Source organism: Sinohyriopsis cumingii, chromosome 11 (genome assembly GCF_028554795.1).
Source record: "Sinohyriopsis cumingii isolate HCF-2022 chromosome 11, ASM2855479v2, whole genome shotgun sequence".
NCBI lineage: Eukaryota > Metazoa > Mollusca > Bivalvia > Unionida > Unionidae > Sinohyriopsis > Sinohyriopsis cumingii.
In genome coordinates, this window is record NC_142971.1 from 70138173 (window position 1) to 70155214 (window position 17042).

General features: G+C 35.6%; 2 protein-coding genes across 2 annotated transcripts; both read left to right on the forward strand.

Annotated features, from left to right (window-relative positions):
- Positions 1-6222: 6222 nt before the first annotated feature.
- On the forward strand, positions 6223-8459 carry LOC149788666 (uncharacterized). The gene has a single exon (XM_089975747.1). The coding sequence runs from the start codon at positions 6334-6336 to the stop codon at positions 8293-8295; it is 1962 nt and encodes a 653-aa protein (XP_089831873.1). The 5' UTR covers positions 6223-6333; the 3' UTR covers positions 8296-8459.
- Positions 8460-11497: 3038 nt separating this feature from the next.
- LOC149788667 (uncharacterized) lies at positions 11498-15036 on the forward strand. The gene has a single exon (XM_089974743.1). It carries the CDS (start codon positions 11652-11654, stop codon positions 13611-13613), a length of 1962 nt encoding a protein of 653 aa, XP_089830869.1. The 5' UTR covers positions 11498-11651; the 3' UTR covers positions 13614-15036.
- Positions 15037-17042: the final 2006 nt, after the last annotated feature.

The following is a 17042-nucleotide window of genomic DNA, read 5'->3' on the forward strand; positions in this document are numbered from 1 at the left end:
AGCACTACAATTTCCCAATTCTGAAAAAAGAATGATAAATGATTCTCACATAACATTTGAAAATTATTTTAAAGATCAAAAATATGTATGTATGTAAGTATGTATGGATAGATGGATGCATGTATGTATGTACATGTATGTACTGTGTATTTCATCAAGGACAAAAACATTAATGTATGCATCATAATAACAAATTGAAGCCTAATAACTTAATGTTAATCACAGCTAACTGCTAATCAGTTACAACATAAAATCCTTCAAACAAAAAAAAAACATTAAAGTATGTATATGTCATCATAAATTTGTACTGGGTCTCTTTAACAATAAAATAAAAATATGAAAAATAAAACCATCCCACAGTTCTGCAATTTTACTTAGAATGGCAGTAATAAAATGTTAAAATATATATGATATCCTCATAAGCCAAGTTTGTTGTATATGTAAGACTGAACAATATACTGAATGCAGCAATTAAAAATAACAAGCCAGGAATGTGATTCATAACATACAATCATTTAAAATTAAAGCCCTTATTTTCCAAACATGAGTCCCACCTCACACAAATTGACTTTCTACTGCTCTCCCACCACCCTTTCTCAAATTGGTGGGAATCCAGAAGAATTCAGTTTCTTCCCTCCTTCCATTATTTTATAATCTCTGTGATTAAAATCAACAAATGTTCTTGAGATGAACTTTGAGTCAACATTTCCACAAGATATGTACAGTACACAAATCTTAGTTATGACCTTTGACCTTGAAACTATTTCATGCACATATGATAATAGTTCAAAAGCTCAAATTATGACCTTAGAACTGACACAAAATCAAGGTAATAAAATCCAGCAATTAGATTTTACTGTTATCAGGTGTAAAAGTTATTAAAGATCAAAATTTTTAGAATCTTCTATGATTAGAATCATGACTGTGTCTGAAACCCAATCTTAAAAAAAGCTAAGTCACAACCTTTGACCTTGAAATCATGTCACACTGTTGTCTATCAGCTTTTTAAAAAAAAATGCAATGAAGTACAATGTCTGGTCAAACTCCATTAATAAATATGCACAATGTCTGACTTTCATCTGTTTCAATTAGGTTTTTTCATTTAGGGCCATGTTAATTAGAATCAAGAGTGCTGACCTTGTAGATCCAGGATGACCTGATGGTACGGTTTGAACCTGAACCACAACCCTTCTAAATCATGTCTTGCATGGTAACCAATGAACCACAACACTGCTAAGTCATGTCTTGCATGGTAACCAATGAACCACTGCACCTACTATGTGTAGGAAATCTTTCAGTGAGAATTCCAAGCTGATAATCTCTTCCAAATGAGCAACAAGAGGCCCATGTGGAGTGCAGTCCAGTCCAGTGCAAATGTCACTAAAGAAATAATTCTAAGGTTTATCCAGTTTGAATACCTTCATCAATATTTCATTGCACATCAACATTATTTGTTAAATAATGTAAGACCTCAATGTCAGGATGTTTTCATTTTGAGTTGATCAAATATTGTTATGCATTTTATTTTTCACAAAGTTCAGTAAATGCATCACCTTGATTAATAACACCCACCACACTTGAGCAGTGTGCAGCATAATTTATATAAACCTTCAAACCAGGACACTGGCAAATTTGGTCAAATGTAATAACTGACTTTTTTATAAAAGTTTGTTTATTATTTGTAGCTGCAGGCATGTGGCTGGGCTTTATTGTTGATATCAAGTAATTATTAAACCTCTGCTGTCACGGACATGTAGCTTGCCAAATTTAAAAAAAAAATCCCCTGGTTTTGTCTCGTCTATCAGTAGATTTAAAACAAAACGATTATAATACTCGCATATTTTGAGAAAATAAGTAATTTTCCTGTCAGTTTCATGTATGTATGAATTATGTAACATCATCTGAGTTTGTTGGACCCACTGCAGTTACATTATGCCACAAGTGGCGGCCAATTCCAAGTTAAGTAACTGGCTCTGACTCCATAACCCAAGATAAATATTTAAATATATTTAAAAAATGGGGGAGGAAGGGTCAGAGTAAACTCGGTCATGCCGTATACATATTTTATATGGCATAATTTTGACAAATATTAAAGAATTTCATCCCAGAATGCTTTCTATCAAATCCTAAAAGTAACTTTTCTTATTTTCACTGACAAAAAGTGTTTGTGACTTGTGCATCATTTCTCGAAAATTGGGAGTACAAAGGTTGACTGTTGCCATGCTTGAGGATGAACATACACTTATTTTTGCTTAACCATTTCAACTTGCTTGATATCTAATCAATGTCATCATACCACCCTGTGTACATCTGGCATGTGTGATTTTGTCTAAATTGAATTATTTACCTAATGTACTGATTTCGATTCGCACACATCTTGAATTTCCTCTCATGCGGTCTGCTTCGATAACAGGTGCAATGACCTAATACATGCTACGAACTCTTGCTCTTAACAAACGTCATTAACACGGTATTTCCGGCAAAAAGGAGAAAAATAGATTTTTGATACTGAGATATAATGGTATGATTATAATACGTAGAAAAAATGTAGATTTTGAATTTATTGCAGCAGTTTTCTACAAGTGGGTTGCTTGACGGGTTTTGACTCAGCAGTTTCCAAACACTTAAACTCACAATTAAATTGTAAGGTTTTATATCCTTTTTATTTTTACACCTTACTTCACAATTAATTTATGTTTTTATTTATTTATATATTTATTTATTAAAAAAAATATTTTATTAATTGCCTCTATAGATTTTGTAGAACTTTTAGCAATATTTTTTTAATACATTTTTCGTTTCAAGTTTATTTAAAGCAAAAACAATTGTCCCTAATATTTATTTCAGAAATTGTTCTGTTCAGTGAGACATGGTTTAAAGGAATGTTGACATTTTTTTTTAATGCAGTAAAACAGAAACGATATATTGGGTATGGTTTTAACCTCATCGAAAGAGAGCCGCCGCAAATAAATCCTAGTGAAACAACGTACTTATTATTTAAAAAAAAAAACAACAAAAAAACAAACAATGTAGTTTTAAAATGGTTAGCGTGATGGAATCGGGACCAGAATGACAGTCGTTCGATCCTTGATGTGTGTGTGGCAAGGTACTTTACAACCAATAACTCCGCACGATACAGCTTATCACCAATCAAATAACTGATCAGACTAATTATAAAACAACTGGCCCTCTCCTGAAATTATAATAAGACCACGCATTAGTGGTTTTCAATGTGTTTAATAAATCACACGATTTCCTGTTACTATTCAAAGAAGAATAACACATTTAAGGATTCGTCTTCCATGGAGGCCCCGAGAGGTCGGGTGGTCTAAAGCGCTCACAGTTAGGGACCACTGCCATCTCACCTCTGTCTGCGTGGGTTCGAGACTCGGGTTCGGCCAATCTGGGCCAATGTGGGTATGTGAGAAAGCTTGCAAGTCGTTTTTAGTGGGTCGGTGGTTCTTTCCAGGGTTTTCCTGAGTTCTTCCTATACCATTTATGCTGGCTGCCATGTTAAGCCTATCTTGTGCTGACATTGTCGTTAAATTATACAACAACAACAACAACAACGACAACATCGTCTTCCATGCAAGTCTTTGTATGACGTACGTATGTAGTATATGGAATTACGTCACAATTAATACTTCCAGTTCAGTACCCACGAATGTAGTTCTGGTCTATTTTTAGAACATTTTTTTCCTCTCTCATTTTGGTGGTGATAGAAGAGTTTTATTTATGCATTTTTGGTACGGATTTAAAGGTAACTGTTTATTCTTGATAATATGAGCTCAGGGTGTTGTTGTCTGTGTGTATTTCGGCGACAGTGCACAGTGAGTCATAAGGTCTTGGTGATGATCCGGAAGTGAAATCTGTGTTCTGTTTACACGCTGCTATGTTGACAGTCCAGCATCTAAAAAAAGAGCTGGTCAACCTTTGACGAGAACTTCACAGTGAAGTCATCTTTGAAGGTATTTTAGATTAACATTTGATTTGTATTGATTGTCACACAGTGGAAAAGTCAGTACTGAGAAACAAATGTAGAGAACATATAGTAAAATTAATTTTGTCATATGTCCATATTTATAGCACTGTTGATAAGATTTAGGAATCCTCAGCATCATGGATACAAGTCTGTATGCATAGGAATCCCCAGAATGCATGAAACAACTCTGCATTCATAGGAATACCCAGCAAGTATGACACAAGGCTGCATTCATATACATATTTCGAAATATTTTGTTCGTTTTTCTGAACGTACCGCGATATGCATCTTGGTGTACAGCAATTATATCAGGGACTAATAATTCAGCTTTCTGGGGCCTGGCGCTTTCTTTGCATTTCCGTCTGTCAATAACTAGAAAAAATGTCCTGCTATGATTTATAACAAAATAAATCCATTTATAGCACAATAAAACCATATACCCACGATATTAGTTTCAGAAAGATATTTATTATCTTCAGATAAAAGAAAATAAAATATTTCAGCTCGAGAGAATATCCTAGCCCCACCCACTCACCCCAAAAGATAAATGGTCATTACCTTAAAGTAGATGAATTTGATATATGCATACAATTATTATGTAAAGTGCAATCTAAAGGATGTAACTAAAGTAGGATGTTTAAGTTTGCACTAAATCTGATTCTGTGAAATATTTAATGCTGACATTACAAAGCCTATTAATAAAGACTGGAAGCTGTTCAGGCAAAATTTACTGTGAAAGAAATGACTCTCAGCAATGCAGTGCCCGTGTTACTTGAAACGTTATACTCGACAACATCAGAAAACACAAACATCAAATGTAGTCTTTCGTTCACCTCAATATGAAAACTAGAACACTTGTAGAATCAACCGTTGTCGTTAATGACTTTTAAATGCGGTGAGATTGTCGTCTTTCCACACATAATAGCAAACAAACTGGAAATAAAAACGTCCGATTGACAGCGTTTCAACATCGGAAAAATACATTTTAGGCAGTGAACACTTTTATGGTAACTGAACGGAACATTTCGACTAATTTTCTCCAGTACTTGCACAGTAAATAATCATCAAAATTGTTTGACACTCATGTCCGTCGGCGTTTACGTCCTATTGGCAGTAATGTAAAGCTGGATACTTGCTTTTCCATCTCTAGGGAAACTGATAAGGGCAATGTGTATGCTCATGCAAACATTTCTTCTTCGGGGTTTGTAGACCACGTGAGACCAAATGAGGTCGCCAACTGACTAGCCGATAAGGTGTGACAGCCATATTAGTACCAGACCCATATGTGTAGTGTCACATGCCTCCACTCAATTGTGCCCAGGAAATGTGTGTTTAACTTAAACAGACCACTTGTTTCCATTTAACTTGTGTGACAGATAAAGCCTTATCTGTGCTATATACTGAACAGTTGTCCGAAATAAATGCTATGAAAAACACAATGGACACAGAATATGGAGGCCTAATGATATATGCTTTGGGAATACGAATATGATAGTAATGTTATTTTGCGGCTGATTCAACGCAAAATAACTAAATGAATACATCGAGAAATTATAATTGCAGTTATTCCATAACATATACAGCTAAAACAAAATACTATACAAACCAGGCTATGACGACTAATAGCGCAAACGGCTCCGGTAGCCTAGTGGTTTGTGCGTCCGCCTTGGATGTGGGAGGTCGTGGGTTCGATCCCCGGCCGAGTCATATCAAAGCCTTACAAAAATGGTACTAACAGCTACCACACTTGGCGCTCAGCATTAAGAGGTTAGTGTTAGGACTGGTCGGCCTGGTGTCAGGATAATGTGACTGGGTGGGACATGATGCTACGTGTCTGCGGCATGACGCCCCAGTACTAGACATCACTATAAACTGCCACACTGCAGACATCGTAGCGATATGACTGAAAAATGTTTAAATTGTTAAATTTTCCCTATTTCAAAAACCAATTTGGTATCCACAGTACGACATATATTTTCCACCTGGGACAAACCACAGGGGCTCGTATCGTTGCTTACAATTGACTTTTCGTACATGTACTATATAATAACTAGTTACGTATTAAGCGGGCGCGATCACGGCCATGCAGTTATTATATGATACATGTATGTAAGCAACGATACGAGCCCCTGTGGGACACCCTCGGTCTGACCTATAAGATTTTATTTAAAACTATTTATATTAGTTTCAGATATAGCATTATTTATGCCAAAGAATTTCGTGTACCAGTCGAGCTTTAAACATGTTCACACATGACCAGGAAGAAAGCAAAAGCACGATCAGTTTAAGGCGTGTATGAAAAGCAGTTATACCTCAATATTAGACAAGATCATAAAGGGAGCTCATTCATAATGGCGACAGCTGTAACACAGACTGATGAGGAACCAATTTGTCCGATTTGTCTGGGACTTTTCAAAGCACCAAGACAGCTACCGTGTGCCCATACATTCTGTCAAACTTGTCTACAGTCCTACATAATAAGCAACGCTACACAACATGAGAAAAAGACATGCATCGAGTGTCCAGTATGCAGACAAACAGCTGGCCATTTCAACCAGAATAAACCAACTAGTGAATGGGCGTCTCTCTTTCCAGCCGACACTGTGATACAATCAATGTTACCCACGAAATCGAAAGTAGACCGTGTATGTGAAGCATGTAATTCTGAGGGAGCCTCTGTCACAGCTACAGGCTTCTGTGCAGTATGCGAGGAAGCAATGTGTGATATCTGCCTAAGCGTTCACAGGAAACAGAAAATGACAAAAACTCACACTATTCTTACAACTGAAGACTTAAGAAATAATCCGCAACATGAGATGAAATTTGCTAAAAGTTTTACATGTTTTGAACACAACGGTGAAGATCTAAAATTCTACTGCTATAATCACAAAGTTGCCTGTTGTGGAATTTGCTTTTTAGAAAGCCATAAAACTTGTTCGGATGTGAGACAGTTGAAGGAAGAACTCCCTGCTCTCCTACGTGAAACCAAACCAAGTGAAATCATTGAAGAGTTGAAGAAATTGGAAATTCACTTAAAAAAGTTTAAAGATGTAAAGGAGTCTAATATGAATGACCTTGAGTCCCAAGTTAATGGACTGATTGATGAAATCACTGACATGAGAAACAAAATCAATACGGCTTTGGACGAATTAGAGATGAAAGTGAAGATGGAGCGAAGGAGAATCCACAAAGAAGTTGCTATTAGAACACAAGAAGAGAACCATCAATGCTTGTCACTCATCCATGCCATAAGAAATTCCCAAGTTTTGTGTGAGACAGTCAACAAATATGGATTTGATATACAAAAATTTCTGACTGCTGAAAAAATAAAGTCACAACTACCTTTATATTACTCTCAAGTCAGAGAAAAATATGAGAGGACAGACACACTGACATTGAAGTTTGAATTCACTCCACTGATAGAATTTATTTTATCACTTTCATCATTTGATATTGGAAAATTTGTGACCATGACTGGCTCAACTATTTCTATACCTGGGTTGAAGAAACCAACAAAGGAATGCAAGGTTGAGAAAGTTGAAACATTTAATGTTAACATCAGTGGAGGTACACCATATTATACTGGTGTTACTATTCTCCCTAGAGACAGGGTGATGCTTGTTGATCATAACAATAGGCAGTGCATTCTTCTTAACAATACACATCAGGTAGTTACAACATACAAATTCACAGGATACCCTCATGACATTTGTGTGGTGGATGATGAGGAAGTGGCTGTATCTGTGTATGATCAGAAACAAATTCAGATTCTGTCAGTCAGGGATGATGTCATCAGTCCAGTCAGAACAACAACAACTAAACATAAGTGCTATGGAATTACAGCACCTGGGAATGGAGAGATGGTTGTGGTTGGGGACTGTGGTAATAACAAGTATTGCTGGAGTCTGATCAGAGATGGGAGAGAGGTCAATTATTCTGATCAGTATGACTCACCATCTGGATACTACAACTACATAGCTCTGAATAACTTTAAAACTCGAGTCTATGTTACTGTGCCTAGTAATAATTCCCTTCACTGTTTAAACATGGAAGGCAAGAAGCAGTATACCTACAGTCCTGACAACCTCAAAATGCCTTTTGGAGTATCTGTGGACAGGGATGACAACATCTATGTTGTCGGATATAATTCTCATAACATTCATCAGTTATCACCAGAATGGTGTGTACTACAGGTCATAACTACAAACGTGCCACATAATAAATGGGCAATCAGTTTTGACAACAGTAGAGATACTTTTATTATTACAAACTATTCTGAAAAGCAACAGCTATACATTTACCAACTGAAATAAAACTTAAAAACCATAAATTGAATCATCTTTCACCATATAATAAATATCTTTTGCAAAATAGTATTTTTCTTTAAAGGTGCAGATCATTAAATCTCCAGCTGTGTTATATTGTGAGACGATTTATGTCACTTACATAATAAAATAATATACTGGGTAGTTTTATGCATGAGCCTCATGTTCATTTTGTTAATGATAAGATGATTACATGTCGGTATTCATTGACACCGTGAAACTTCTCCCCCTTTTGTATATATCATTTTCCTCACCAGCAATATTATATAAAGGAATGAGGAGGAAGGTAGTTTTCTGATGCTATCCAAAAAACTAATGAAACAAATAAAAGGTTCGTATTATTTAGAAGATATCAAACTGTGATGTAGCAGATATGGCGAAGATCTAAATTTCTACTGCAATGCAATAATCACAAGTTTGCCTGTTGTGGTATTTGCTTCTTTAAAAGCCATAAAGATTGTTCTGATGTGCGAAATCTGAAAGAAGAACTCCCTGCTCTGTTACGTGAATCCAAATCAAGTGAAATCATTGAAGAGTTGAAGAAACTGGAAACTCACTTAAAAACGTTTATAAATGTAAAAGAGTCTAACATGAATGATCTTGAGTCCCAAGTTAATGGACTGACTGATCAAATCATAGAACTGAGAAAGAAAATCAATACAGCTTTGGATAAATTAGAGATGAAAGTGAAGATGGAGGGAAGGTGAATTCACAAAGAATTTGTTATTAGAACACAAGAAGAGAATCATCAATGCTTGTCACTGATTCATGTCATAAGAAATTCTCAAGTTCTCTGTGAAACAGTCCACAAATATGGAATAGATATACACAAATTTCTAACTGCAGAAAAAATAAAGTCACAACTACCTTTGTATTACTCTCAGGTCAGAGAAAAGTACGAGAAGACAGACACACTGACAATGCAGGTGAAATTCACTTCACTGGTAGAATCTATTTTATCATTGTCATCATATGAATTTGGAAAATTTGTGACCATGACTAGCTCAACTCTTTCTATACCTGGTTTGAGGAAACCAACAAAGGAATGTCAGGTTGAGAAAGTTGAAACTTTTAATGTTAATATTAGTGGAGGTACACCAAATAATTCATGTTATGCTGGTGTTACTATTCTCCCGAAAGACAGGGTGTTGCTTATTGATAAGAACCTTATAAAGGGGGAGGGCTATACGTTGTTACAATTAAAAACCTTGGAGTGAGGTACACTGTTATGATGTAACACTTATTTCATGCATGGTATTTTGTATCATACATAAAATCAGCCTCGAAGAGATCCCTTTTTGGATCATATATGTTACATGTATATATGTATGAAATATCAAAGGGTCTAAAACGTAATCAGCAATTAATTTAGACTCAGTGCTCAAAACATCTGGCATCGGGCTATATGCCCATAGTATGTATAAACGGTAAACAGTCATGATTGGAGTTGATATAAAACTATCCCTTGGGCAATTTAAATACTAGCAATTATAGGCAAAGAGGTCAGGTATAAAACACCATTTCAGGTATTACTTAATTGGCTCACAATAGGTAGTGAGATGTTTGAAGGCTTTAGTGGGTGCGCCCATTGTGCTAATTTGCATAGGTAGGATCAGGAATCCCCTGGGTAGTTTAAATGCTGGCAATTATAGGCGAAAAGGTCAGGTATAAACCACCACTTCACATATTACTTAACTGGCTGACAATAGGTAGTGAGATGTGTTTGAAGGCTGTAGTGGGTGAGCCCATTGTGCTAATTTGCATAGGTAGGATCAGGAAGTGAACAGTCATTATAAGTAAATCGAAGAGATATTAGATGTGTGTACAAGAACAAAAGTTATTCGATAATATTTATTTGAATTAGAATGTTTAAGCCATATGTATTATAATTTTGACAAAGTTGTGAACAGCAGCAACATTTGTTTAAAGTCAGATTTTAAAGATTGCAAAGCATGGTCATTTCAGTTGTCAGAATAGTGTTCAAGTGTAAATCATTTTTAAAACCATTTTAGGATAGCTATCAGCAAAGCCCAACAAAAATAAATGTCAGAACTCTTGGATGACAGAGTTTTACTTTGTGAAGTACGCCAGTGTAGTGATGAACAATAATGACACTTGTCAAACCCCTTTGAACCCTATTGAATTCATATTTAAATTGTAGCTATTGCAATGTTGTATGACAATATTAAAAAAGAGAAATTTTGGGCATGTGGAAAGTGGGAATACTGGCTTATGGAATTTCAGTCAGGGCTGACTTCTTTGTTATCTTATCATTTTATGTTGACAAGCTACCAGTTATTTGATGTTGCTGCCAGGCTTTAATGCTGCTGTCGATTTAACAAATGAGCACAGGTCTTCATCCTTAAAAGTCGTTTATTGATGTGACTTCAATAGCATGTAACCCTTTGGCTACAATCTTTCATAAAGACATTGCATCCTTAATGAGAAAAAGGATTCAGCACCAAATGCGTTTAAAAGCAATGAAATCGGATCGATAGTTGCATTTTCCAAAGTTGGCGTTGAGCAGAACAAATTTATTGTCTCGAGCAAGTATTTTTTTTTAAACGGAAAATAATTCTTTGTACTTATTATGGCTATCAATGGTGGCATAAAACACAAAATTAAAGTTACAATCTCTTTAAGAACAATTGTAAATAAACAGCTACTAGAAATATTGCATGAACAGTACATACAATGAGGGTTACCATTTTGTTTTTTGTTTTGTTCAAATAGATGTGTTTATACATTTTAATATATTCCTAATGGGATGTGACTGAATTGAATATATATATATCGAGAGAAATCAAGTAAAAGTCATTATACCTATGAATGGAACGATATCGGTTAAAAGTTGAAAAAAGCCTAATTGATTATGACTAATGTATTTTAATGGAAACATAGTAGACAACACACAATGACAATGGGAATGAAGCCCGGTTTTCCCTACATGCAGTTTTGTGATGTAACGCGACTCCTGTGAGCGTGCTTTCGTAATGTCGAACCTCCCAATGAGTTGTAGCATTTGGGAAATATTCTCTAGTAGAAATATATATAATTTCCCTATTTCAAAGCCCACACTGGTATCCACAGTGAAACACATGTATCTTTTATACCTGGGACTATCTGGGCCTGACCTAAAAATTTTGATCTACACTGTATTTATATTAGTCATAAACTGAGATATAGTATTAAATCTGTCAAACGATTTCGTGTTCCAGTCAAGCTTTAAACAGGCCCACACATGACCAGGAAGAAATACCAGCGTGATCAGTTTAAGGTTTATAGGAGTATATAAGAAGATATACCGCAATATTAGATAGGAAAATTAAGGGAGATACTTCATAATGGCGACTGCTATAACACATACTGAAGACGAACCAACTTGTCCCATTTGTTTGGGATTATTCAACGCACCAAGACAGCTGCCGTGTGCCCACACATTCTGTCAGAGTTGTCTGCAGTCATACATCACAAGCAAGGCTATAGAACATGAGAAAAAGAGATGTATCGAGTGTCCAGTATGTAGAAAAACAGCTTGTCATTTTAAACAGAATAAACCAATTAGTGAATGGGCGTCTCTCTTTCCAGCCGACACTGTGATACAATCAATGTTACCCACGAAATCAAAAGTAGACCGTGTATGTGATGCATGTAGCTCTGACGGCGTGTCTCTCACAGCAACAGGCTTCTGTATAGTATGCGAGGAAGCAATGTGCGATGACTGTCTAGAGTTCCACAGGAAACAGAAAATGTTAAAAACTCACACTATTCTTACAATTGAGGAGTTATTGAACAGCCCACAAAATGTGATGAAATTTGCTGAAGGTTTTACATGTTTTGAGCATGACGGTGAAAATCTAAATTTCTACTGTATACATCACAAGGCTGCCTGTTGTGGTATTTGCTTTTTTAAAAACCATAAAGATTGTTCTGATATGCGAAATTTGAAGGAAGAACTTCCTGCTCTGCTATGTGAAACCAAACCAAATGAAATCATTGAAGAGTTAAAAAAACTGGAAACTCACTTAAAAACGTTTATGGATGTAAAAGAGTCGAACATGAATGATCTTGAGTCCCAAGTTAATGGACTGACTGATCAAATCAGAGAAATGAGAAAGAAAATCAATACAGCTTTGGACGAGTTAGAGATGAAAGTGAAGATGGAGGGAAGGAGAATCCACAAGGAAGTTGCTATTAGAACACAAGAAGAGAACCATCAATGCTTGTCATTGATTCATGCTATAAGAAATTCTCACATTTTGTGTGAAACAGTTGACGAATATGGAACTGATATACAAATATTTCTGACTGCAGAAAAAATAAAGGGACAACTACCTTTATATTACTCTCAGATTAGAGAAAAATATGAGAGGACAGACATGCTGACAGTGCAGGTGAAATTCACTACACTGTTAGAATCCGTTTTATCGCTCTCATCATCCGATATTGGAAAACTTGTGACCATCACTGGCTCAACCTTTTCTATACCTGGGTTGAGGAAACCAACAAAGGAATGCCAGTTTGAGAAAGTTGAAGCATTTAATGTTAATATCAGTGGAGGTACACCATCTTATAGTGGTATTGCTATTCTCCCTAGAGACAGGGTGATGCTTGTTGATCATAACAATAGGCAGTGCATTCTTCTTAACAATACACATCAGGTAGTTACAACATACAAACTCACAGGATACCCTTTTGACATATGTGTGGTGGATGATGAGGAAGTGGCTGTATCTGTGTATAATCAGAATAAAATTCAGATTCTGTCAGTCAGGGATGATGTCATCAGTCCAGTCAGAACAACAACAACTAAACATAAGTGCTATGGAATTACAGCAGCTGGGAATGGAGAGATGGTTGCAGCTGGCGACTGTGGTAATAACAAGTATTGCTGGAGTCTGATCGAAGATGGGAGAGAGGTAAATTATTCTGATCAGTACGTCTCACCATCTGGATGGTTCAACTACATAGCTCTGAATAACTCTAAGACAAGAGTCTGTGTTACTGTGCCTAGTAAAAATTCCCTTTATTGTTTCAATATGGAAGGCAAGAAGCAGTATACCTACAGTCCTGACAACCTCAAACATCCTTTAGGAGTAGCAGCTGACAGGGATGACAACATCTATGTTGTTGGAAGTGATTCTCATAACATTCATCAGTTATCACGAGAAGGGTGTGTCCTACAGGTCATAACTACTGGAGTTCCACAGTATCCATGGTCAGTCAGTTTTAACAACAGTAGAGATACTTTTATCATTACAAACGATTCTGAAAAGCAAAGGCTACACATTTACCAACTGAAATAAAACTTAAAAACCAGAAATCTAATCTTCATACATCATAAGATAGATGTTTTTTTGCAGAAATAGATAGTAGAGGTTTCTTTAAAGGTGCAAATAATTGAATCTCAAGCTGTGTTATAATGTGAGATGATTTATGTCACTTATATAATACAATAATATTTTGGGTAGTTTTATGCATGAGCCTCAAGTTCTTTTTGCTAATGATAACATCAGTCAGTATTCATGGATACTGTGAAACTTCTCTCCCTTTTGTATATAATTATTATATCATTTTCCTTACCAGCAAGATTAGATAACTACATATAGGAATGAGGAGAAAGGTATTTTTTAGATTTTACCTTGAATTACGTAATTAACACGAGTATTAATGTTACTCTATAAAATGAAGCACAATAAAGTTTGGTCATTCATGGTGGTCATTGATTACCAAATCAAAATTATAAATGAAACCAGAAATTAAAATCTTTAATTTCATGCACCTATAAATATGGAACCTTTTCTTACTCCCAAAAAACTTATGAAACAAATAAAAGATTCATATTATTTAGATGACAAACTGTGATGTAGCACATATGGTGACCAAATATAGATTGGTGGCTAAACAAACATAAAATGAATTGCACAGAAAGTGGATTATAATACAGGGAATATGCAGTCACAATGAGTTTTCATACCAGTAATTCAAGTGTTACTTCGATTTGCCTCAGAATCTGAAATCTGATTTGTAGGTATAATACATAAGCCTTTTTAACAATGAATTTTCAAATGAAAATTTTGTTTTTGTCTTATTTGCATGACATCTATTACTAGATTAATAATGCTCAATTAAGTCAATGAGAAAATAAATATTTGAATGTTTCAATCATACCTATATCTATTGTACTATTTACATATCACTTTTTAAATATTAAATATTCCTTGATGAACATGCATATCATTTATTGGATCTATCTATCTGACAGCCTGTACACCAGTAGCACTTCTCCATTTCTTCTCGACCTATTACTACTATAATTTCTTCACTTCTAATGGAACTGCTAGGATTATCACTACTGCTATTTCCTCCCTTCTCATGGTACTACTAGGATTACCACTCCTACCATTACTGCTATTTCTTCTCTTCTAATGGTACTACTAAGATTACTATTCCTACTATTACTATCTAGCATAGGCACGTGGGAAAGCCTGCCAGTAGCTTCTCGTGGGTCAGTGGTTCTTCCCTGGGTTTTCCAGGGTTCTTCCTCCACCAGTTATACTGGCCGCCACGTATAGCCTATCTTGTGCTGAAAAATGGCGTTAAACCCTAGAACAACAACAACTATTACTATCTGAACTTTGCAAAATATAAAAAAAGAAAACAATTCAAATTTGAAAAAATGTTTCAAAGGTATGTATCCCATCTACTTAATAAATGTATCAAATTCTTTTCATATTTTGTTTCAAATTCTTTTCAGTAAATTTAGTAATGATTCATTTCTGAAATATTCTTCTTTTGGCAAATTTTATATTTTGATTGTTACAACAGTATGCATACTAAAATAGACTTGTCAAGAACCCTCTTTACATGATGTCCTATAAAAACAGATGACTAGATACATGAGGCCTGCCTAAATCTTTCATTAGTACACTATTATACTGAGATCTACTTCTAAATGCTGGATGGGCCAATGTCTGAGGTCAGTCTAACCTTATATGCCCCCATAGAACTGCTGGTAAAAAACTGGATGGCTCTATACCTTCGTTGTAACAACTTTTGAACAGCTGGATGGCCCTATATATGTGACATTCATAGCCTTATAAGGGTCCCATTTCTTCTAAGAATTGCCTAAGCATGTTGGCCCCATGCCTGTCGAAATCTTGTATGGACTTTTCTTCTACTGTAAACTACTAGTCAAAACTGGATGGCCCTGTTGTCTGAGGCATGTCAACATCGTATATGGGTCTCTCTCCCAGAAAAAATGCAAGGGCCTGGCTAAACTTTATTTGGGTCCCTTATTATTCTGAGAATTACTTGTAAACATTGGATGGCCCTATGACCAATGCCTGTCTTAATCTCTTCCATTGATAACTAGTTGTCAAAATGGATGACTCTATGCCTGAAGCCTAATATTATGTAGACCCTTCTTCCAATGAGAACTACTTGTCAAAGCTTTCACTTAATGTTAATTCATATATGCAGTTATAGTTGCCTGTTACCTATGATTCCTACACAAAGATCATTGTCAATTAGGTCCTATGTTTCCTACACAAAGGTCATTGTTGATTAGGTCCTATGTTTCCTACACAAAGATCATTGTTGATTAGGTCCTATATTTCCTACACAAAGAGCATTGTTGATTAGGTTCTATGTTTCCTACACAATGATCATTGTTGATTAGGTTCTGTTTCCAACAGAAATATCATTGTTGACTGAGCCCTAGTGTTTGCCACAGAAAGATTATTGTTGATTTAGTCCCGTTTCCCACCAAAAACGATTACTGGCGATCGAGTCTTGTTTTCCACAGAAAGATCATTTTGGGTTGGGTCCTGTGTTTTCTGTCGACTGTCTTTAAAGTTGTATTTGGATGTAACCACAAAATCCACGAAAACTTGTCCAGCAATATACAGAGACATTGTGAATGTACAGCAATGTACATAAACATTTTCAAGAAAATGTTTCCTACCATCAGCATGTGAGAAAACGTTTTTAAATATTTTTTGTTTTTTTTAAATATCACTTGACAGTAAAAGTAATCAGATATTCCACACTGGACTAGAACTGATACACACCAACAGCTGGTTTGTTATACATTCACTGGGGTTTAAGTTCCATGGGAAATACACTCTAGGCAGTTTTTACTCCCCTTCCTAGCTGTATTGATATCTTGTATTTAATAAATAGTATAGAATGCCTCCTGCAGTCATGCTTCAAGAATTAATACCGTTACATGGTGGCAGCAGTAAAAACACAGGATTGAAATTATCAGAGTTGAAAATGGCTTCATCTCAATTTATAAATCTGGACAAATGTGACTTTTCGAAACCTGAAACATGGGAAAAGTGGTTTCAGCGCTTTGAGCGCTTTCATCAAGCGTCTGGACTTGGTGAAAACGAGGAAGAAATTCAATACCTTGATTTATTCCATGGGAAGTGAGGCTGATGACATTTTGTCGTCATTCAACCTGACAAAGGAAGATCAAAAGTGGAAGCCTGTGACAGATAGATTCATGTGATATTTCATTCCAAAGAGGAATGTAATTTTTGAAAAGACAAAATTTAATCAAAGAAAACAGGAAAGAGGGTGAAACAGTGGACAGTTTTGTTACAGTTATCTATGTGTTAGCAGATAATTGTAATTTCGGGCCACTACATGAAATTATCAGAAATCAACTTGTAGTTGGACTGTGAGACTCAAAACTGTCGGAAAATTGCAGTTAGATGCGAATCTAACTC